This window comes from Montipora capricornis, chromosome 2 (genome assembly GCF_036669925.1).
Source record: "Montipora capricornis isolate CH-2021 chromosome 2, ASM3666992v2, whole genome shotgun sequence".
Classification (NCBI taxonomy): Eukaryota; Metazoa; Cnidaria; class Anthozoa; order Scleractinia; family Acroporidae; genus Montipora; species Montipora capricornis.
Window position 1 is genome coordinate 4,437,330 of NC_090884.1, and position 23,180 is coordinate 4,460,509.

At 40.7% G+C, this 23,180-nt stretch overlaps 1 protein-coding gene and 1 long non-coding RNA gene across 15 annotated transcripts in view; both read right to left on the bottom strand.

Moving 5' to 3' along the window:
* The window catches only part of LOC138038518 (uncharacterized), a 15,714-nt gene extending 2,010 nt beyond the window's left edge, over positions 1–13,704 (bottom strand). Inside the window, exon 1 of the long non-coding RNA XR_011130247.1 lies at positions 12,433–13,704. This is a non-coding gene — a long non-coding RNA (uncharacterized lncRNA). The remainder of the gene's footprint in view (positions 1–12,432) is intronic.
* Positions 13,705–15,602: 1,898 nt separating this feature from the next.
* LOC138038519 (insulin gene enhancer protein ISL-1-like) overlaps positions 15,603–23,180 on the bottom strand; it is a 48,702-nt gene continuing 41,124 nt past the window's right edge. For 12 of the 14 annotated variants that reach the window (XM_068884408.1, XM_068884413.1, XM_068884412.1 and 9 more), the window contains 5 exons: positions 21,079–21,268; positions 20,061–20,320; positions 18,917–19,218; positions 17,866–18,081; positions 15,603–15,969 (listed from right to left, as the gene is read on the bottom strand). In XM_068884408.1, coding sequence (XP_068740509.1) covers positions 15,904–15,969; positions 17,866–18,081; positions 18,917–19,218; positions 20,061–20,320; positions 21,079–21,268 — 1,034 coding nt within the window. In that variant the 3' untranslated portion in view covers positions 15,603–15,903. Of the gene's footprint in view, positions 15,970–17,865; positions 18,082–18,916; positions 19,219–20,060; positions 20,321–21,078; positions 21,269–21,410; positions 21,542–21,692; positions 21,843–23,180 lie in introns of those variants that run through there. The other 2 variants (XM_068884416.1, XM_068884407.1) reach the window with 2 other exon arrangements.

Consider the following 23,180-nt stretch of genomic DNA (forward strand, 5'->3'; position numbering starts at 1 on the left):
AGTGCGGTTTTTGACTCGCAAGAAGAAAAAAACGAAGCCGTAATTTAACTTCAGGCGTTTCCCTCGGAAAGCCCAAGTAACAAGCTAGCTCCAAAAAGGCGTAGCTTGCAACCACAGATTCTTTTAAAATATTAGTGGCCAATCGTATATCAAGTTCTGTCTGTTTATTTTCAAAATGGACATACGTCACGTTTATGTCGTGATCAAGTAATAAGGATACCACAAATACGTTGAAAGTTCAAAGGGTAAAGTATAAGACTTTAAGCTGCAGACAAACATGCCAACTGTCGTTGTTCTGTCTAAAATAAATGTCAGTAAGCAAAGGAGAAAAACTTAATACCATTCATCCACACGTAATCTTTGGATATCATAACAAAATCTGCTTATCCGTAGCCCCAAAAGAGTTTTCGGAACAAGCTAGCGACTTAAAGATTAGGCGAAAACGTCATCTCAAGACATAATTTTGCAATAGCGCAAGTTTTTCGTGATTATTTCATCATCTCGTTCACGTCCCACAAAATGGACAAAGAATAATGAAATAAATTGGGTACGATCAGTTTCGACGTCAAAATAGAGAGTGAAAGGTTCACATTTGTACACTCAAGTTGACGTCAAAACCTCAAATTTGGTGATTTCAAATTGTTGTTATGCAGCCTTTCGCAAAATACGTGCAAAAATGCAAGCTGTACTGTTTTGTGGCGTTTTTGTCGACGTTCCCCGTCGTAGATCTTAATTCCCCACTGTCAATCGAGACGAAGCTGGCTACAGAAGTTAAAATGGTCTTTCTAACATTTTATTAAAATCAAAATCACCTTTACACTGGCATACTTAATAACACTGACTCCCACCCCCTTGGGAATTAGGGGGTTTTCGCGTGACGTCATCGCCGCCATATTGGTGGACGAAAACAAAAGATCCCTCATTAACTTCTTTTGTTCGTCCACCATAAGTCGTACATTTTTCTACTGTTATTGGTGTCTCTAGAGGTTGGTTGAAAACGTCCTATTTGCAACTTCTCGAATATTTTCTTGAAAACTGGTTTTATTTGTTTTAGCGACAATTAACCGCTCCTTGAAAAATCAGTTCCATTTTACAGCGGAAACTAAAATAAAGTTTTACGTTGACAAAATTTTCCTCTCAAGTTCACTTTTGCAATAACAAAAAGTTGCTCAGGAATAAAAGTCGAGATCAAAGCTTTCTGAGTATTCAGCCAGTTGCACGCGCACTAACACAGTTGTTAGAATTTTGTATGGGCAAACTGTACAGAGAAACGTCTTCTTGAAGCAGAGAGGAGAGCAAACAAACTCAAGCCCCGTGTGACTGAAGGTGAGTCGGGACACATTCATTCCTCAAACTGAACAGCATTTTTAAACTAAACTTAGTTTCCACGTTTACGAATACAATTCTCACGGATAAAGGCTGGTTTACACGTACGTCGCAACAACGCATGTAAGCACAAGATAAATAATGGACATTTTTTCCTTCAATAGGGCTTTTGCAACTAACGATCACATGGTACAAAATCCGCCATGCTGGAGGGCAAGCTCATTATTATTCTCCCACTGGGACATCAAAACAAAGGCAAGTCAAGGTCGTCTGGTTCAGATCTCTTTGTTTTAATGTCCCAGTGGGAGAATAATAATGAGCTTGCCCTCCAGCATGGCGGATTTTGTACCATGTGATCGTTAGTTGCAAAAGGCCTATTGTGCTTGCGTTTATGCTTGCGTCGTTTCGTCGCACGTGTAAACCGGGGCGACGGAAGCATAAACACTATTCTCACTGCATACATGATTAATCCCATCGCACGGGAAGGTCTGAGTTCTTCGAATTCCTTCATGCTGTACTTGAGCGATGCTCGCATGATGTATTGCGGCCTTTCGCTTCAAATATCGCTGTTTCGTTCGCCTTGCGACCAGTTCAATAAATTTCGGTTTCAGGTACGTTTAGTTTTCGCCCCTCCCTCCTCCCCTGGTGGCGGTAATTGCCCTGGCAGTCTCAGGTTTCTTTCCATAACTTAGCCTCCCCTGTCAGGGCAGTTGTGTGCAGTGAGGATATTTTACAATTGTCAGCCAATTTTACAATTTCACGTGCGTTTTTTTTCCAAAATGCGGAAGGAGCAACTACAGAACTGCACGAACGTCCAGCAGAGGCTGTAGGAAAATATCCGTTGTTTAATGATAAATCTGCTCGAAATTTTAAGGACAGAAACAGAAAGAATTTAGCATGGAAGGATGTAGTAGTCGCAGTTGTTTTTTTCGTTTTCTCCCTCGCCTAAGCTCTCTTTGGTTTTCCCTCTATTTGTAGTTTTCTACTTCTTCTCCTCAGCAAAAGCACAAACAGCAAGATCTCCTCGTACTCTCATAAGCCCGCCATGTTGGAATCAAATTTCGCGCCAAAAGGCTTCTTCTCTTGCGTATGTCACGTTTTGCTTAGGCTTATTGCACGTGTAAATATCCTTATGCCTATGCTTGTGTCGTACGTGTAAACCAGCCTTATTGAGAACATATTCCGTCTATATTCTCTGGATTTCGTTCTCGTTGCAGCGAATCATAGTACGCAATATCCAAAAGATTGGGGCGCCAATTTCCCTTCCGTTTCGGAAACAGTCGATGCACTCAACTGTTGAAAGAACCTAAAGTAATATGTTGGACCCGAAGCGGATGAATCTTCAACCAAATGAGCTAAAATAGAACTTTTCATGGCTTCTGACGCCATATTGGTTTGGGGGCAAACACTGCTTATATTACAGTGAATGTGTGGGAATTTTGCCGAATTTGAATCATTCCAAATCCTTTAAGGTCCGATGACTGAGGATAGCGAGAATACCTCTCTCCAAAGGCACTTCTAATGAGATTATTTTCGTGAACTATCACGATCAGAATCAAGCTATAACGACCGTAAACGAAATTTGGAAATTTCATATAATCCCTTGTAAACAAAATTATGCAACTTCCCGCCAAATTTGAAGCGACACGAGGAGATTTCTAATGTCCAATTTTCGGACGTTGTGCCTTGTGCAATGATCTAATTTTCCATTTAGTGAATGATAGCAGCGGAGTTATAGAGGTTTGAATTCGGCTAAGAAATCCGATACATTCACTGTAATTTAGCCGCCTTCCTGCCCCCCCCCCCCCCAAACAAGATGGCGTCAGAAATGGTCTGTGCTTGAGAAATAATGAAATATTTAGGTAAGCATGAATTAGGGGCAGTTTTACATAGAACTATTTATTATTACAAAAATGTTAAGGTAAACAAATTTTCGATGTTCAGCTGGCCGAGCAATTCGGGTGCTATCGCTTACAACGCGCATCGGTGGCTGACCATCGCATTTCATGCGAGAGGCCCGACCGGATCAGGATCAGGATCTTGAAATAATCGAAGAAAAAATGCTGCCTTTGTAATTTCATCTGCAAATAGTTAGACCTTCAAGTCCTCTCGGATAAGGGCGATAGAACGAAGGCCTTTTCTCACAAATATCTTCTATGTTCATAAGTTCCCCCGTGGGACTTAAATAAGCCACACACCATTCCAGGAGAATATTGCATGGAATCCCTGGTGTTGTCGTTGTCCAGCAGAAGGGGCCAGCTTGGCAATGTTGTCTCTAAAAGGCTTATGGTGTGTGAGGGCACCTAAGCAGAAACAACCATAAGTCAAAAGGACTTTGCCGAGTGCTGGAATATGTAGACGTAGATGGTTGCTTAGCGACATGAGCTGCTTATCGAATAGCGCGTGTTCGATCGATCTCGTAGTTTCTATTTAGTTACAAAAAACGAACAAGTAGACAGACAAATGAGTTATAAAGGCAATTTGACTGGCAATGACCTTCATGAAACAGAAAATTTCCATTTTGGAAACCATGTTTCCCAGGGTTGGCGCAAACTTTCTCAGAAGAAAAAAAACCCGTTTCCTACAAGTATTGTTTACAATAGAATTTAAAATGTCTGTTGTCTTAAAAAAATATTGTTTACATTGGCGAATAAAGTTGTCTCAAAAGATCTCACTTGACGCTAGGTTGACAAAATGATATGCAAAAAAAAAAAAATTATAATACCTATGAGGTCACGCAAATTGTCTTACGCGCAAACACTTCATTTTAACTCCCAGTTAACCGGAATAATAACTTAGCCAACATTGTACTGAAGTGCAGAACAGAGGATTCCGGAAGGAAACTATCACATTTCCAGCATTGATTTTCTTTAATTTGGAGCTTCCTGAAATGATGGATTAAATTGAGTGATCTGAATAGTCCATAGGGATAAGATCAGGATCCTCAAGGACTCGGGAAAACCCGATTTAACTCTTGATTTTGAGGTTAATTGGCCACAACTGTGACCATGGCCAGACAAACGCAGAAGAGTGCAATTGATAGTCTCCGATGTGTCCAGAGTTTAATTCCCGCGGGACGGGATGCCTAAGAAATGGCCGAATTTTTTGTCCTTGCTCGGAATCGTTTTTCTTCGAGATTGTTTTGTTTCCTCTTGTCCTCACAGAGCAAATTCAAATTGTTGTCAGCTCTGGAGAATGTCTACTTCAAGTACCTAAAATAATGTAAACACATAGAGTGGAACAACTATATTATTCTTTATCCAGAGTTGCAAAAGATTTAAAGCCAAGGTCAATATTAAGCACTTTAAGGCTTCCTTTGCACGACAAACCATAAAATAATGACTCAACGAAATAACGTTTAATAGCAGTCAGGTATACCGTTGGCTGTCGTTTCTGATGTCGCGTTGTGATTTGTAGTTTATAAAATGGTTCTTTTGAACCAAAGAAAAAAGGAAAGGTATTTTGAAAGTTGATGACCTAAAAAACTGGCACCACATTCTTTCCCGCCTTACGCACCAATTGCATGCATTTGTTTGTAATGTGATTGGCTCATTGGATTGTCACGCCTACTGTGATTGGCCAATTAAATGATTAAATTAATCTCGTTCTATCTTCGAAAACTGTTGCTACGGCCCACTGTCAAATCGACAAATGGATCACAAAGAGTTTCTCCTTATGACAGGGAACGCACTGATTTGTATTGATCTGATGCTTAGAAGAAAAAAAACTTTGTAGAAGAATATTATTAAGATTTCCCAAATCTCCTTCTTTAATGCCAAGTTACGCGGGACATTGGCTTGTAAGGAAATACTCGTCTAAGCTCTTTACGAGATGTAAAGCGAGTTTCACCCGTCAAAACCTCGTTTGTTTTAGCTAGTAGAGCAGGGATTAGAGATATCGTTCAGTTCTCTTTTTAGCAGTAAGTACAAGTATCTAAAGTTTTTTTTTTTCAATTTTAATATTGTCGTACTATGTAAATCTGTTTTGGGCGAGAAAATGCAGCACGTTTCTCAGAGAAGCTCAGACGGTACATAAAGCAACGGATTTGGGTAGCAAAGCGATTCACCTTCATCCGAATTTGTAATTAATAACGTTAACAAGCTTGCCACAATAAGCAAACAAATATATCGCGAAAGTTTTTAAGAAGGCATGATCTTATTTTGACAAATTTGCGTTTTTTTCTAATCTTCTCTCTTGCATTGAAGCGGAAACAGTACAAATTCTTTTCATTCTAAGCATCTTAGCAAGACATCCGCGTTAGGGATAATAAACTTATATTTATTAGATCTTTGAGCAATTATGCACGCTATCATTCATCTATAGAGGGCCGCTTTAACTTTTTTATAACAGATGAACGATGGAGTCAGTTTCTACGGAAACTTTGGTGGTGCATCGTGCTGCGTTAGCCCTCGAATTTATTACTGTGACTCTCTTTTATCTGGTCTCTCTCAGCATCTGAACATTGCAAAAACGTCAAATTGTTCAAAATACTGCTGCACGTCTTCTCACCTACTCAAATAAAAGAAATACGACCACATTTGCCCGATTTTGAAAGAACTACATTGGTTGCCTGTCAATTCAAGGCCGAAGTTGAGTTCAACATTTTAATTTTGACTGTTAAAGCATATCATGAAATTAAGGACCTAAATACCGAACGGACTCTCTAACGAAATGTAATTCCTGGAAGAACGCTCCGTTTCGCCAACAAAGAGCACGAGAGAAGAGGCGAAAACATTTGAGAAATTTAAGCGAAGAAAGCCTCGAGAGAAGCGGAAGAAGGAGAAGAAGCAAAAATTTCAATGAAGAACACAGTAAAGCTGAGGGAAATAGAGCGAGAGAGAAAACACTTATTTACAACGGTTAGCTTTCAGGGAATGTTTTCCCCCGTCCACATTACTGCGTTTTCCAAAACCCCCGTTTATATTTGACCGTCCACACAAAAACGGTTTTCAAAACGGAGGTCCACGCCTTTGAAAGTGGACACTTTTGAAAACGGAGGTTTTCGAATACGTGTGACGTCATATTCTTTTTCAGTATGCCTCACTTTCCCGCACTCAAGACGTAAACAAAGCTTGGTATCAAAAAAGTATCTTTAGATCTCCGTTTTCAGTCTCTGGTGAGGATGGCCGAATACGACTAGTGTGTACGCAGATCTTTTTATCCGTTTTTAGGGATCCGGATGTTTTTGAAAACGGAGAGTTTCGAAAAGGCATTAGTGTGGATGGGGCATGCCTCGCTGCTTCACATATTTTGTAAGACTCGCTAAAAAACGAAGAAGGCCTGAAAACATTTGCATTTGCAATTCCGTGTCGACAGAGATTCTGGCATATTTCAACAATCACATTTATGGGCTTTTTATTTGAAATGGACGTCCCAAAAGACTTTATTGCGATTGTTCAGTTCCGTATCAACATGGCCGCCAGCATGACGTAAGGTGCAAGCCTAGGATTGGTTAATTAGTAAAAATGGCGCCAACTATTATTATTATTATTATTATTATTATTATTATTATTATTATTATTATTATTATTATTATTATTATTATTATCAGCCCTTGCTCTCATAACTAAGGGCTAACGCTGAAATTGTCAGCTCACAAATCTATTCTACGGTGGTTCATCTACCTCCACGCATGCAACTAATTTGATGAACCTCAATTATTCGGTTGTTTCCTATACACCAATTTCTCTCGTCCAAGGCCATTGTTGTCCCACGTCATACTAGTGGGAAGAACGCCTTTGAGTCCGACAGGATGCAAAAGCAGGAGCTGTGCATGTCCAGCAATCTCGCGCACCGGTGGCTCAGTTGGTTGAGCACCAGGCTGTCACGCGGGAGGTCGTGAGTTCAACTCCGGCCGGACCAACACTCAGAGTCTTTAAATAACTGAGGAGAAAGTGCTGCCTTTGTAATTACATCTGCAAACGGTTAGACTCTTTAGTCTTCTCGGATAAGGACGATAAACCGTAGGCCCCGTCTGACAACCCATCAATGTTCATAATCCTGAGGGACGTAAAAGAACCCACACACTTATCGCAAAGAGTAGGGCATGTAGTTCCCGGTGTTGTGGTCTGTCTTCTGTGCTATATCATGGTTGGGAGGGTAAAAGGGCGCATTTAATTTGGAGCCTCGCTCTGTTGTGCGACCCCCACCACAGCCTGTTTCTCTGTTGTGGTGAAACTGAATAAAAAAACCCTCCACCGCCCTGTGTCACAACCCTCAGTTTCAACCAAGACTTAAGTGAACTGAGGAGTTTGGAGTAAACTTCGGATCACATGTCGGAGTGACCATTTTCAGTCCCAAGGAAAATAATGAGGCTTGATTTGCTGAAACGTTCTGATTTCGAGGGAAAATCAATATAGAAATGAAAATACTTCGGTCTGTTAAAACGCTGTGGCACAATTATGTTTCAGGTCATGGGTTCCTTGGTGGAAGTCAATTCTTTGTAAATCTCAAAGGGTTTATAATTGAGCACCTCTTTCAGTCCCAGAAACGTTGCTTAATAATCACATCCCTTGCATGTAACAGCTACATCAGGAAAAGAGTTATACCAGTATTAACGAAAGCCAGAGACTGAAAACTCCAGGCTTGAAGGGACTCGAGCCATGACCTCTACGATCCAAAGGTCGGTGCAGTGCTTTACCAATTGAGCTATCAAGCAAATTGGGAGCTGGTCACTTAGTGAGTTCGTAACAAACTCATTGAGGGCAACTGTATTCATCTAAACAGACTTATCCGATATTTGAACTTCGGATAGAAGTATCACATTCCTCTTGAATCAAGCCCGGGCTGATAAACTGAACTCACCAGCCGTCCGCAAATGTCATGGAAGAACTCGTTAGGACTAGAAAGGAGATCGTTGTGGAACTTCTAAGCATATTGGGAGGCCAGAGTTCTTTGCTATATTTCACTCTTTCGGACACTGAGACATTTGTCATGATCAGTTTCTGGTCTGTACCAAATCAGGCTTCGGCCTCTGACGGCGTAGAGATCCACCCTCCTAATCTTTACGCCGTTGAAAGGGACAAGACAAGGGCCTACAACGGAATGGTTACAATAAAGATGCACTATTATAAGGTCGGAATAAAGCCGTAGAGGACGTGGATGTGAGAAGACTTTGTATGAAAGACCTAATAAGATTTATCTGAAGGTAAACTGTTGTTTATGGACTGGGCAACTTACCAAAAATTGCATTTTTGTCTTGTCTTATATAATCAATTTGTCACCTTCATATTTCTATGTTTTCAACAAGGAACGCTTTTCCTCGGCTTCCAATGGCGTGCCGAATCATTTCATGCATGGTTTTGAATTGTTTCCATTTCATTAAGTTGAAAGTGGCGAGAGTGTTCTATGATGACACAGTTAATAGCTCCACTGTAAAAAAAAAAAGAACATACATTGTTTCTTTTTACTTAAATACTTGAAAATTGAAGCTCTCTTGTACCGCTGTACTCTGGTCGAGATGGACTTGTAAGAGATGTCTCTTTTCAATTTGCTTTGTATGAAAATTTGTGACAGTGGAGACTTCTTAGCTCAATATTAGTTAGTGTACGTTTTGCCACGTGGTGGGGTTTGCTTTGACTGAGGATGAATAATTCTTTGACTCTCAGTTCCACTTGTCTTAGTATTCACAAACTGAAAAAGGGCTCTACAACTATCTTTGCCAAAGAAGATCGAAAAAAGTTATCGATTTTGCAACATAATAAACAGCTTCGCCGAATAACTGGGGTGATTCATTGCGAATGATTGATAACAATTAACAGTGTCGGGCACATTAGTTTGTCAGTAAAAGTAGAATTGATTTATTAGACGTCCGTCAGTCTTGTTACCCGTCTGAAACTGGAAGGCGGTTGCAATGGAGTCTAAAACAAACTAAAGATTGACTGGCTTCAAGTTCGCTGGCTCCTCGCATGCAACTGCTCGTCATATATTTTTCATCAAGTCCTCAACAAATTGACCTGCTCCCAACTGAGTGGCTTCAGTCATAGCTCACTTGGTATAGCATAACACCGGCATCGCAGAAGTCCGATGAGTTAAAATCCCGTTGTTCAAAATACCGCCTGAATTTTTCAGGTGTCAATAAGAGACAACTTGCTTAAATTGCCCAGGCGATAAGTGGAAGGATCACTGACGTCTCTCTTTCATACTCGTCACAATAGAGACTCAAGAACTGTTGTGGAAATTTTAATTTGAATGATCACACTTAAGGATTTTGCCCCGGCAACTTAAAGTTACAAAGTACCCTGCACAGCTTGATATACAACATCACACTAGAATTGAAGTTCTGCGGCTCACGAGCTTTCATTCGAATGTTCAAAAAAGGCCAGCAATTCACCGTGAACTTTAGACCAGCTTACAATTTTCAAGACTTACTTCTTCTCAGTTATGAACTGAGCGGGAAGTCGTGAGTTCTTACAAACACCCAGGGTCTTTTATAACTGAGGAGAAAGTCCTGTCTCGGTACTCACATCTGCAAATGGTTAGACTTTCAGGTCGGACTATAAACCGAAGGCCTCGTCTCACAACCCTTCAATGTTCATAACCCCGTGGGACGTACAAGAACTAAACCACACACAATTCGCAAAGTAGGGCATGAAGTTCCTGGTGCGCTGTCCTATGTGGTGTCTCATGGCATGAGAGTTACGACTTCTAAGCTCCTCGTGGGACTCTAGGCTATGACTAGAAGACTATATCACTGAGAGAGACAAAAGAGGGGATTAGGACGTGTAAATAATCTTTGAGAATGAAAAGCCGTTATCGTGCAATAATGAAAAAAAAAATTGAATATTGGATTCTTTGCGGATCGTTCATTTAATAAGTCACGCCCTTCCCTACATAGCTTACTTTGCCTCAAGTTCATCAATGCAATATCGATGAAACATTCGTTTTGTTAAGATCATTTTTTTGTCAACAGATAGAACAGATAGGTAAATACATCCATGACTCAGAAGAAGAGATCTTTGGGTGCCATCGCATGAATAGTGTTACATCCTGGCAGTGTAACTCCGCGATGATTGAGCAAAAAGTTATTACGAATTCCACTCTTTCCTTTCCTTATTCGCAGTGTTTTCTTGTGACAGTGTCATTTTACCCATTTATCGATCTAAGGCTCTATTCAAACAGAAGTGACTTTCACGTGGGAAAAAAAACGCAACAAGGAGCCGTACAACGTTCAATATGCTTTATGTTTGCATTATGCATTCCAAGAAAGTTTTGCATTTTGCAACTTTGCACAACGTTTCTTGAGGGTAACTATTTTCTTGTTTGGGCAAACAATGCCGCGGCATATTAAAGATTTTCGAAGAATTAGTTGAGTCGTAATTAATTACATTAAGGTCACAGGGGTTAAATGAACTCGCACGTGCTGTGGCGGGAGCATATTTGCTGTAGACCGACGTTTACTTAGGGAAACTCATGCCAACTTTCGGCTTGTTTTTGCAATTCATTTTCCCACGCAAGACAAAGGGGTACTTCGGCAAATAGGCAAGCTATCGGAAATCTGACACTACATGAGAACAATGTAGTCATGGTAGTATTTTTTCAGTAAACAATTAAGACGATCAACGGGTCTAAATTCGTTCATAGGAATGTTATTACAAGACCCAACCCAAAACGGTGTAATAATTCCGGAGATGCTTTCGCCGACAAAGTCTTCGCTTGACAATGGCGGAACGTACACAAAGCCATACAGAACCACCACAGCGGTTCAAATACACAGCCAAAACACAAGGTGTTCCCGACCAAGCTATGGAGATTTTCTGTTTAGATAAGGTCGAGAGTTTTTTTTCAACGCCGCGTTTGTGCGATATCATCGACAGGTATCAAGGCGGCAAGACAATGTCACAAGTGTCTTCTTCCTGCTTTTTACAAATCACAATGGCGCTCTCCGCGTGATCGCGTTGAGAAAGATTATTTCTTAAAACTACGGGGAACCGGAAAAGCTCTTTATCGCTTAAGCCCGAGTGCTAAAAGGATAAATTATAAGCGACTTAAATTATTTAGCATGTAAATTATGGAAGACACGACTCCAGGTTATCAAATCAGGCTTAATTCTTGACAAGATCTGCAATGCATTCTGCACTGAAGATAACAAGATGGTATCGATTTCATGTGTTGATTGGAACAAGATCTGCAAAGATTCATTCATGTTTAGCAGATTGTAATTTGCCTACACTCTTAAACAATTTACTAACAGAGTTAAGAACCAAGTTATGTTTTTATTAAAAGTTATTTATTCGGGACAAGGATCTGACAGGTGAACACGAGTGATCCTGGAGGCATTTAACTTTTGATGTAAAAAAGGGGTTTTCTTCATGGAGCTTGTTTCCAACCCATTGTTAAAGAAACGTCTGGTTATCCGGTATAGGTAAACGAAAAGGTTTAAAACTGACCAGTATGCGCAATGGCATTCTTTCCTAACACTACTTGTCAAATGAAATGATCGTTTAAAAGTCCATTAACTCAATACTTTTGAGCCCTCAGTTTCTCAAGCATGTGATTCTTAAGAATATACTGAAGTGTGTAACGACAGAGCCGAGAATTATTACCTTTGTCCCTTAACAAAGCTATCAATTAAACGAAATAATGAGTTAAGTAGCGAGAAAGACTTCGTTTGTTTACTGAAATGCTCCCAGGTGGGACGACAACCGCGCGTATCGGTCGGTCATAGTGCATCAGCCGAGCATCAGGTATCTACACTGTCCTATATATATATACCTTCACCTAAAGATCATAAGAGACAAAACGCTGACCAGCCTTGTAATTTTGTGCTAGAAATTGACTTACCATCGCCTTTTTACTGCTAAACGTTTACATTACCAGATAGTGCTGAAATATATTTTTAGAATTTTCGTGGAGCTATGCATAAATGTTGTTCCGTGCGCAGTCGAAAATCGCAGGGATTTCGTAAATAAATTGGATTCACTTTGTTAAGTCATATAATTTTCAATAAGAAGGTGTTAACTACAAGATAGAATTTCTCCACGCTATATTCATGTTACAGTTCAGTGTATATTCGAGGGACTTTTTTTGAACACGTAGATCCGTCAACCATTTTGGCTCTGCAAACAAATTATTATGAATAGATTAAAAAATAGAACAAAGCAAAACCTTGTGGGACTTGTATCCCCTTTTTCTTCTCTGATCATTGCGAAGCTTTCACTGTGATCTAAAACTGGATAAGGAAAAATAAAGAAAGATCCAGGACTTTACGAAACATGCTTTAGATCCGCAAATATCGCGATATACCTTGAAGTGAAAGTCAGCGTGTTTTTGAGGTCTTGAAACTGCAAAACTCTAAGGAGTCAGTCATTCCTTCTTTAAAGAAGCGAAGTCCAAAATTGTTTTCCTACGTTTTGAAACAATGTCTTGTTCTTGGCTAAATCTTTGTGGCTGTCTTTCCAAAAAGTCACTCAAATTTTAAGGCGTTCCCGGCTTCAAATAAAAGCTTTGGCTCTTGTATTGAACTTAGCTGATATCCTCATCCAATACCGTTGATACTTAAATTTATGGCGTTGCCTGTTGTTGTGGCACTCGAGCTCATTTTTCGAGCTGTGACTGTGGATCAGCTGTAACTACCCAGCTAAATTTGTTCGCATTGAACAGCTCAGAATTCATTTGGTGCTGTATAAGCGGGTCAGTTCGAACTTTTGATTGTCAAAAGCAACCCCCAAGAGCCGAGTGGCACCCAGATGAAAGCTGTCACTAAACGCACTGGTGTGCCGGGGGTTTTGCTACAATTTCGTCCACGGATCGGCAAATCTTGAATTGTGTCCAGACACTCACAAGTGCATTGAGTAAAGACTAGATCCCTTCCGATCTGCAGCCATGAACTTTCAAGTGATTAAAGAGAATATTAGCAGCGAGAAAGTTTTACAGGCCCCACGGCGGTTCATGATCATGAACTAAGACCTTCAGGATCAAACACCTTGCACTCAAGTTGAAAATATATTGTTCCCTTGATTTCGACCAAGAAAAGCATTCAGCAAATACGACCCAGTTTCAGATGTTCCAAAAATAGACTTATGTATAAAGCAGTTACTAATTTAAGGAAAATAAAGATTCGAACAATTAATTTGTATCGAACAAAAAGCCGTATTTCCATGATCTTTTTGGTCCTGTGTAAATAACTCATTCCTGTAGTCCATTTCTAACCGGCACCCAATTCACTGCCAGCCGCACTTATTGAGAAAACTGACAGTAAATTCGAATAACATGAGTGACTTTCTCCACAGACTTGGTAGATAAAAATTTGAAGTCACTTTATTCTCTAATTTCCTATTATTTATGAATAAAACTTTGGTCAAAAACCTTTTTTTTTCTGGAGGCTAATGCTCTTCTCCTCCTACCCCAAAGGCAACTGTGTTATTTTTAAGAACACAAAACAATACTTACTCAAATCGATGTCATGCTCACTTTTCTGAGGACATAAAAGTCTGAAATAGCCAAATGAACAAAAAAATACTGATCGTTTTTGACAAAAATTGTTGCGTGTCAATCGATAGTTCGTAGGTTATTGCATGAAAAGAATTCGCTATTTTTACCCGCCTCGTCTACAAACGAAGTGCAATTAATTTTAACTCGAGCAAGCGTCAATCTTTAGTAAAGCTAATATAATATATTCATGCAAACGGCTGTAGCTTGACTTTGAAGGGACTGAAAATCTTACATCAGGCGTATCAACAAAACTTTACTGAGCCGTTCGAGGAAATTCTGGGCCATCTAAAATCATGCTCCTTCGCGGAACGAAAAATGGGTGGAACCGTGGCAATTTTCGTTGAGTTTGTGGGCCATTAGCGAATTAGCCTGCCTCCGCAATCAGAAAAAAATGTGGTTTAACTGACGAACGAATATATCCAATAAATCAACGGGGATGAAATAATAATCAAATCTTTCAATCGAGCCTGATCGATCACAAAGAGAGATACGCGCCCATGCATACCACAATACATCTCAAGTGCCCACTGCATCAATTTTAACTTGTATATTTTGTCTCTCTGAGGAAAAGGACCTTCAGTTATCTAATGTTTATTTCTTGTATTTGAGATTGGAATCAAAACGTGGTAGGTTTTGGGCAACAATGCTTTTGAAAGAGAGGCAATTATCGACGAACCCAGACACCACAGGTCACGACTCTCGTACAAGCATGTCTGCACAACAAGCACGCGAACGAGGAAATCACGCAAAGGTTTTTTCTGTCAAAATCGTTGACTCGTGGGCAAACCATTAAAAGAGAGAGAGTCAACTAAGGGTCAAATGCTTTGTTCAACAAAAAAAATACGAACAGTTGAGTCCAAGAATGGCCCAACATCAGACATCGTGAAATTACAATTACGGTAGCTGTCAAAAACCATAAACAGAATAATAAGTTGAAATGAAAACTTATCAAAATTCCACGTCCTCATACAACTTGCCCCAGGCTAACGAGGCAAATCGCACGAAATTCAAGCACCTGCATCGCCAATGAGTGTCATAACATCCTGGAGACGAACTAACGTGGCTTTGAATTTTCAAAACGAAAGGTTTCCACAGCCTCAAGCGCTGATGATTAACATCGACTTTTAAAACGGTCACCCCGCCTTTCCTATTCACGACGTTGAGCGATCCCGATTGGGAACGATCACAACACACACTTTGAAATTTTGTGTGGATAATCTATCAGATTATTGGCGGTATCTGAAGAAAGGAAGGAAGGAAAAGTGTAGAGCTGCTGGCTCTGAAAACAGGACGCAAAATCAAGGAGAGTTAAAAATGTCACTGTTTGGCAAAACAACAGCTGTGAGTTTCGGTTTTGCTGGCTCCCTTGCGTCTGATTATTAAAAAGAAAAAAAAAAAAATTCTTTTTAACATTCTGCTTACGTTTTTCATAACGTGTGAACACTGCGATGCTTGTCACAGCATGTTACGAAGAATGTAAGCTTGCATGCGCCTGAAATGAGGTCGCTAAAGTTGTTGCCAAATTCTCCGTTCGTTTTTTACCCCCTTGACACAGAATTTAAAAAAATGCTTACCGCGATAGGCCACCAAGGGAAAACCTGCCAGTGTTTGTTTTCAAAACATTTCAGGGACCCAGCACGATTTGTTTGATCTTATCTTTAACGTACAAAGAGCTGATATTCGAGCAACAATTTTTGCAAAACCTTTCTCTTCACAAAGACTTTATCCCAATCATTAAAGCTTCAAAGATCCCCAGACTGTCTTTGGAATTTCAAATTTTTTGAAGGGACTAGTAAGGCAAAATCATACGGTAAGAAATGGTGCAGTAAGAAAACAAACAAACAGACGTTAAAAAAGGTTCATGTTCTTTCCCTTTTACTCAGAGGCTCTCACCATAAAATATATACATTATCAGCGGAGGAGGAACGAAACGAGCTGTTCCTCGAAATAATTGAACTATGCACTTTACAGAATGCACGCTTGCATGCTTGCAAAGCTAGCTTGCAGTCGACGAAATAAATTAAGATTTCCGGTTTGCGATTTGCGCTACACAGTGTGTCCATGTTTCTCCGCCTAGAACGGTGGGGTCTCCAATCGCTTCTCATATATCGGTGGAGGGTGATGTGGTGTCGATAAACGACGGATTTAATTTGCTCCTATTCCTTCATGCGATCGCGATACCATATGTGGAGCTTGTTCCGAGAACTGTACCTAACAATAGAGATGGAAGAAAAACAAGAGAGAATCGAGATAAGTAAACCGGAAAAGACGATGTTTAGTTTGCCAAAAACGCCGCGCGATGACTTCTGTAAATCTTAATACGCAAGTGAAGGCTCAGGGCCCAAAATGATTAAAAGAATCGTTTTGTTTTCTCCTTCAAGAAAATTCTCGCCCTCTTCCCCCGTATTTCAACGGAAACCACTACACAACGGGAAAAACAAACTATGAATTCTTCAAATGGCACATTGGCCGAGCCCAAATGCTGAACGATTCTCGTGAAAAACCCTTTACGGTTCGTCAAAAGGTAATTCCCTGTTTAGCATGTGCCTTTGCCGAGAGCTTCAAGAAAAACACAATGTTCTTCTCCCTGTTTTAACGGGTTTTTGTCTGAGGACTTGGTAACAGCCGTTGCCTCGATTTCTGTGTGGAAAAATGCGGTTGATGTTATGCGATGGCGTAATGCAGGTCTTTCTTTATACCCATGTGTCCTTTGTTCACTAAATGAAGTATTTTACCCCATGCTGGGCAGTGGTGATGTTTATCGTGATTAACTCAACAAACAACCCGCTGTTAGGAAAAGGTCAAAAATACCCCTTTGTTATTGATTAAATGTTTAAGTTTCCGAGCCGTTTTTCTCATAAAGCTCTCACGAATTCAGGCTCAGGATGAAAAAATTGGATTTTAAGAACGTACTAAATATAGACTAACTTTTGTACAACGCCAAAACGCAATATTACAATATGTAAGGGCGAGACGAAACAAGAAGACCATCCTTTACCATCCTAAAAGGGTTTACAAGGGACGGATCACATGAAGCAGTAAAATTAAGGAAAACTATTTCATATAACCGTAGTTCTTTTCGCGCTAGAAGCAGGAACGAAGAAGGGTTGATTTTAGTCATTCTCAAGGCGTTCGCTTGACCGGCTTTCCAAAAACAAAGGACTGCATTGGTGGAGGTTCAAACTTTTTGTCTCTAAAACAACAGTATAATGTTGAAATCAGCGTAGCAGGTTAAATAGCTTCCGTGTCCTAGAAATCGTACAACTATTCAGAAAGGAAAAACAAATACAAAATGAAGCAAGGACTCAGTTTTTTTCCTTTAGCCACTGAAAGCTTTGTTTTCCAAGGTGCAAGGCAATTCTGAATTCATACAGAAAACAATAATCGTAATATTGTAAAACTCCGGCTGTCTTCTTCCAAAGAAACGTATTGTAGACGGAGGTTTAAAACCAAGTATTCCGAGGAAACGTGAAGACAAACGGATAGCTTGAAAATACCAAAGCAAAGAGGTTGCGATATCATGTAAAATTTAACAAAGACCTGTGCAAGAAGATTCTCTATTACTAGACTTACTAGGAACAATGGAGTTGACTGGATAAAGAGACGCTTGCTGAAAATCTCGCGGTTTAGGAGAACAAACCAAAAAGATATTTTGAAATCACTTAATTGTGGTGTAACGCGTTTTGTAACAGATTGTGAAGAAGTCAATTTGTACACTGACAGTACCCGGTTTGCGAGATATTTGAATTAAGTTATGCAAAGTAGGCAAAGAAGTCTATTCAACAGCACTGCAATTATCTTGTCACCTACACAAAAAACACAAGCTTGCTTCGATGGCCATACGCTTGTATTATTCATTTAATGGTCCCCTAAGGGCGTGCAATCATTCTGCCGGTTTGTTTTGACACAAGGGTTTCCCGTTAGTTCGCGCAATTCGGGTTAACTGCTTCCTTGGGATAATAGAGAGCGACTTGAAGCCGTCGTAATTGAGTCATTTGAGGCGCTCAAGACACTGCTCAAAGAGGCGAAAGCGAGACAAAAAGCAACGTAGCGCCAAGCGTGTAAGAAAGACGATACAAGACGGTTGTGCTCGGCATGCACGCTTACCAGTTGTTGAAAGGGACCTTGATCCATGTCGCTATGCATTGCGAATTCGTTCAGCGCTTTCCACGGTTGATAGCTAGGAATGTCGCCCATCTGTACGTCTGACTGCGGTCTGAGAGCAGGCGGCGTTAGACTCGAAGCGAAAACCTGAACACCCGAAATAGCTGACGGCGGTAATGAGCGGCTAGGTAGAGCGTTTGGTGAACTCCCCGTCGGACTCTACAAGAAGACAGAGCATACGTTTAAACTGGACTAGTCGAATCTCCGTCATCATTTATTATGTCTTCGAGGCAGCTATGTTTGGATTTGTAAAACATATACAGATCAATGTCCCACAGCGACTAACAGTAATAATAATTTTTTTTTTTTACTTAAGACCCTGTACTAATAGATTAGCTCAAAAAGCAAGAGTACACGAAACACACATTCATGGGTTACAAAATTAAGAATAACTGCATTCGCAAGTCGCACACAATACAACTGTGTGTGCATATGATAATAAATGGAGCAGATGAGAACGTATGAACGGACTTTATCAGTGAAGCTGAATAAACTCATCATAAACCTCTCTTTTTGAAGTTCATGGTGGAAGGGTTTGGAGGGCTTGATGCTTTTCTCCTGTTAGTAGTGAGAAAAAAAATCGAACGCGTGCCTTGTTCTCGAGGAGGGAGCTCAAAAACGCGTCAGAGCTTCAGTCGAAAATCGCTAAGACGTGTCAGACCAGCTGTGGACCCAAACGATCTTAAATTAACACCTTTTGGCTAATTCTTCCAATTATGCTAACAAGAAGACTCTTCTCGCGGTGTTCATGTTTGGGGTCACGAGCGACGCGCTGTTTTGCAAAAGAACGAAAAACGGAAGGCGTAGAAAATCTTGCCATTGCTTGCTCATTGACCACCTGTGTTCAAATATTCTAGTTTCCGTTCGTCTTCGATTTGACAGCTAAGTACAAAATGATAGTGACAAGATTCAACAAATGTTCACACGCACCCTCTACTCGATTTCGAAAGACAAAAATAAGGGGAAAAAAGGTGGAATAAAGAACGTTCTTTACCTGCCCGTCGTCCGACCCGGGACCTTGGTGTTGATGATGGGACGATGTCTTGTTCAACATCATGGATTTCTTTTTGTCTTTGCAACGTTTATTTTGAAACCACACGCGGATCACTCGAGGACTCAGCCCTGTCATCTCGACAAGCTGCTCTTTCATCATCGCGTCAGGCCGTGGATTCGCAGCGTAACACGTTCGAAGAGTGTGTAGTTGCTTCTCGTTTAGGACCGTCCGTACCCTGGTCGTTTTCTCTGAAGATTTACCGCGCCGTGTCGGTGATCCTTCGGCGGGGACGTTGGAGTGAGCTGCAAGAGAATCGAATTATCAATTTTAAATTTAGCTTCACACTTATGATACTTCACTTGATATCAAATCTAATATTTCGAGGGTCGAAACAGTAATATTCGAGAAGACCTTGAGAGTTGTAGTATAGGACTGCGAAGTCTGTAAACGGAATATCTATCAAATGAAGAAGGTTGCAATGTAAGGTCGTCAGTTGTTCCAATAAACATCTTCAAGATTGAGATTTTGTATTTTCCTGCGGAAATAGTAATGCTTTGTAGTGGTTCAAAAGGCTCTTGCTTGACTTGTGGCAGAATTGCTCCGGGAAAAATATTCGGCATTAAGTTTTAAATGCACAAACGATCGAGAAATCGGCCAAGGAAGAGTAAAGTTTATGTTCTCGTATATATCATAGTATGTGGTATCACGGACGCTCTCCCATCGGAAATGCATGTCAAAAGTACTTATCCGTGTTGAACCTTATAATTGAGAAGGGAAGATATTACCAACAAACATTTCAATTTTGAATTCAACTACCAGCAAGATATATTATTCGAGCGGCATCGCATCCATTTTAGCAAGGCCCGTGAACGAACCCCGACAAGCCGAAAGCACAGTCAAGTTGCCCGGTTACAGGCGCCGCTTTGAACCTCAGTAGATGAAAGAAAACGTACGGCAAGCGCTGGCATAATTCTCTTGCTAATTCGAGCATTTAAAAATGGGAAAATTGATACAAGACGAGTCAATCGGAGTTGATAATAGCGTTATCAACCCCAATTTGATTAGACTTAGAGATACGTTTGCTAAGTGAGATGACCTACCGCATTGAAACCGAGTGAAAAGAAGTGAAAACAGACGGACTTACTTGACGATTGAGACGAAGATCGTTGACTTCCTCTAGCGTGAGCTGCTTGGGCAGTAGCCGTGGCCTTCTCCACGATCTCGTTGTCTTCTTTACAAAATAAACCGTCTTCACGAAGTGCGAACTCGTCTCCTGGAACCAGCTGTCTGCTACAAGCTATGCAGCGAAAACAGTCTATATGATAGATTTGATTTTTCGCCCTCATCACGAAATCGTTCTTGGTCACAGACCTGGAACACTTGGCGCATTTTGTTCCAAATAACCTAAAGAGTGAGAGAAAAATATCTTTTCATAACCAGATGGCAAATAGCGTGCTTTGAAAGAACGACTTTCGCAAATATATCTGTTTCAACTTAATTCGCTTTCGAGGAGAGTTTGTCAATTGTGTATTTTAACGATCTGCCCCCGTGCGATTTTCGCTGAGATTTCCTGACGCCGCAAGATTATAAGGTTCGCACAATCGCGATCGAAAGCGAAATTATAAGAAAAACCACAAATCTAAATTAAACTCCTAGCCTCCTGCTTGTCGACTTGGCAAACTTTCCCGCCTCGCTAACCCACAATAAGGAAGAGGCGGAGTTATGATACAACTTGTGTGAACTAAATTTCCTGAGCTCCAGCCAGTTCTCAACTGTGAGGATTTTTTTGTAATTAGCTTTCTTGAAAATCCACCGAAACCACGGCGATTATTTATGCCCAGGAATGATGGAACTCAGCGGGAGAAATCACAACTGCCAACTTGACAGTGGCTTTGTAAACGGGAAGGCTTGACGCGGACAATACACTCGCAACCATCAACTACTCTGTCTTTGTAATTAACAACATTGATTTTCACGCCGGAATATTACGCCGCCCGTGGCTGTAAATACGCTGCACCGGTCGATGAAGAATCACAACATGGTGAACGCTGGGCGGAACAGGCAAGAGATTTAGATGCATGTTGATTGTACAAATGATCTCTGATCGCTGAGCCGCGCTAAGCTCCCATCCTGATCTTTCAGCAGTAGATTGCACTGCTTACCTAACGTAATCACGCTTGCAGTAGGTCTTTCCGTCTCGCACAAAACAAGTACAAGTCTCGTCTAGATATGTGTGGCAATCGGCACATTTGAGGCAACCAGCGTGCCACTCAAGGTCCGGCGCTACTCGGAGGATGTACTGATCTTGAATCTGGGAGCCGCAACCGACACACATGGATATTCGACGCTTTTCTGCAAAAGAAATACAAAACAAAACTTAAGAGCTCCTTGGTTTAAGCGTGACAGGAAATACTTTCGAGCGTCCCAGAGAGCCCCGACGCTAAAGGTTATAGTTTATTTTGACGATCAAGGAATCACGTCGAGATCTACATACGCTGGAGCTCCTGATCGCTCATTCCCGAGGAACTTCACAAGGCACACTCGGCGATATCAACCAAAATGGGATTACTAACTAAGCGACTCTGCCAGCTGACAGACCGAATACTTCAAAATTCCGATCTCTCTGGAGGGATCATGTCATTGGTGCATCGGGTTCGTGCCTAGTCACGTGAATACCGCTGTCATTGTCCGTCAGGTTATTGGCCGGAGGCTAAAACCACCAATTTTACAAATTACTGCCCAGTTTTGAATGCAACAATCGCTATTGGACGCCCACCTTTCAACACTTGTCAAACTTTGCGCGTTTTTTTAGATTGAGAACAGCGATAAACGCATGAGCAAAGATGAAATCGAGCGCGGTTGAATTTTAGGACACTCATTCTAAACCTGTGGAACGCAACGGACGATGCCAATCTGCGATTGCCACATCGGAGGAAGGAGTTGGGGAAGTGAGTTAAGATCACGATTTCTTAACGTCACAAACAACAATGTCCCATCAGTTATTGACATTGACAGCTGACTTGTGTGTTCAAAGTTTATCTGCACACGTGGAAGTCAGTAAAGCAATATCTGCAAGCATTGGCCGCTGTCGAAGATCCTGGATATTGGCATCCGCGCACGTGAGATCACTTTCAGATATAAATTTCTCAAACAAAATTTATTTTAACTACTCTCAACACTGTAAGAAACACACAGCCTTCAAACAGCACTGTGTTTATGCGTCGTGAACAACCGTGTCGATCGAGCGTCCAATGTGATGGCATTGTCCAATTTTCAATGCTTCGAGGCGCAACAACAAGCACATTTGAATCAAAACAAAAGGGTGGATTTGGGGCAGGATCTCATTGAAACTCGAACACTTCGATGTAATTAGCAGAAATTTGTGAAAAGAAGCAAACGAGATTTAGCACGTCCAAGTAACAAGCTCCGCCTCATTTGTCAAGTCGCGACCGACTCTAAAGCGTCGAGGTCAATAATGGATATAATTTATTGAAAAGAACCCTCCACCTTTTTAAGAATCCCAGACAGGCAAAGATGTTGAAAACTGTAAAGGTCATGATATTGACACAATTTGGAATGAAAAATATTTACTTGAGAAATTTTCTTTTGAATGGCAGAACAAAGTCAGTATTGAAAACACTTGCAGCGAACACAACATGACATAATGGCCTTTGTTATTTTTTGTTCAACTTAGGGATTTAAAAAGCTATTCAACGTTGTCAAACATATCTTTTGATCGTCTGGTCATGATTCAAAGCCATGTCGCAGCCAGCCCAAATCATTCAAATATTAATTATCTGTCACATTCACTCGTCGAGTACCTCATTAAGGAGTCGCTCGTTACCAGACCTCCTACTTAGAAAATTGCGCCCTAATTTCCTGTCGCTAATGATGCGTAAATTCAAATCCGGATTTGTCCAACCCAAAGAAGCTCTCCTGGGTTTTGCATTTCCGATCAGTCTGTCTAAACAACAGAACAGACTTTCCAGAAGAATCAAGTTTAGTTGAATCAAGGACAAAAGAAAGATGGGATCATTGCTTGAAGCGTTCAAACTTATTTGGTAAGCATACTAAAACAAAAACGTTTGGAAAAATCTTTAGCATAGGAATTCAAATATTTGAACTGACAGACAGAACGCAGATTACGATCGCGCAAAAGATCAACCTCGTCATTAACTAAAGGGAAACGAACTTTGTAATCCGAAATTCTTCCCTATAAAATAGGCCATTGTTGCGATTAAGCAAGTTTAATATTGTTTTTCAC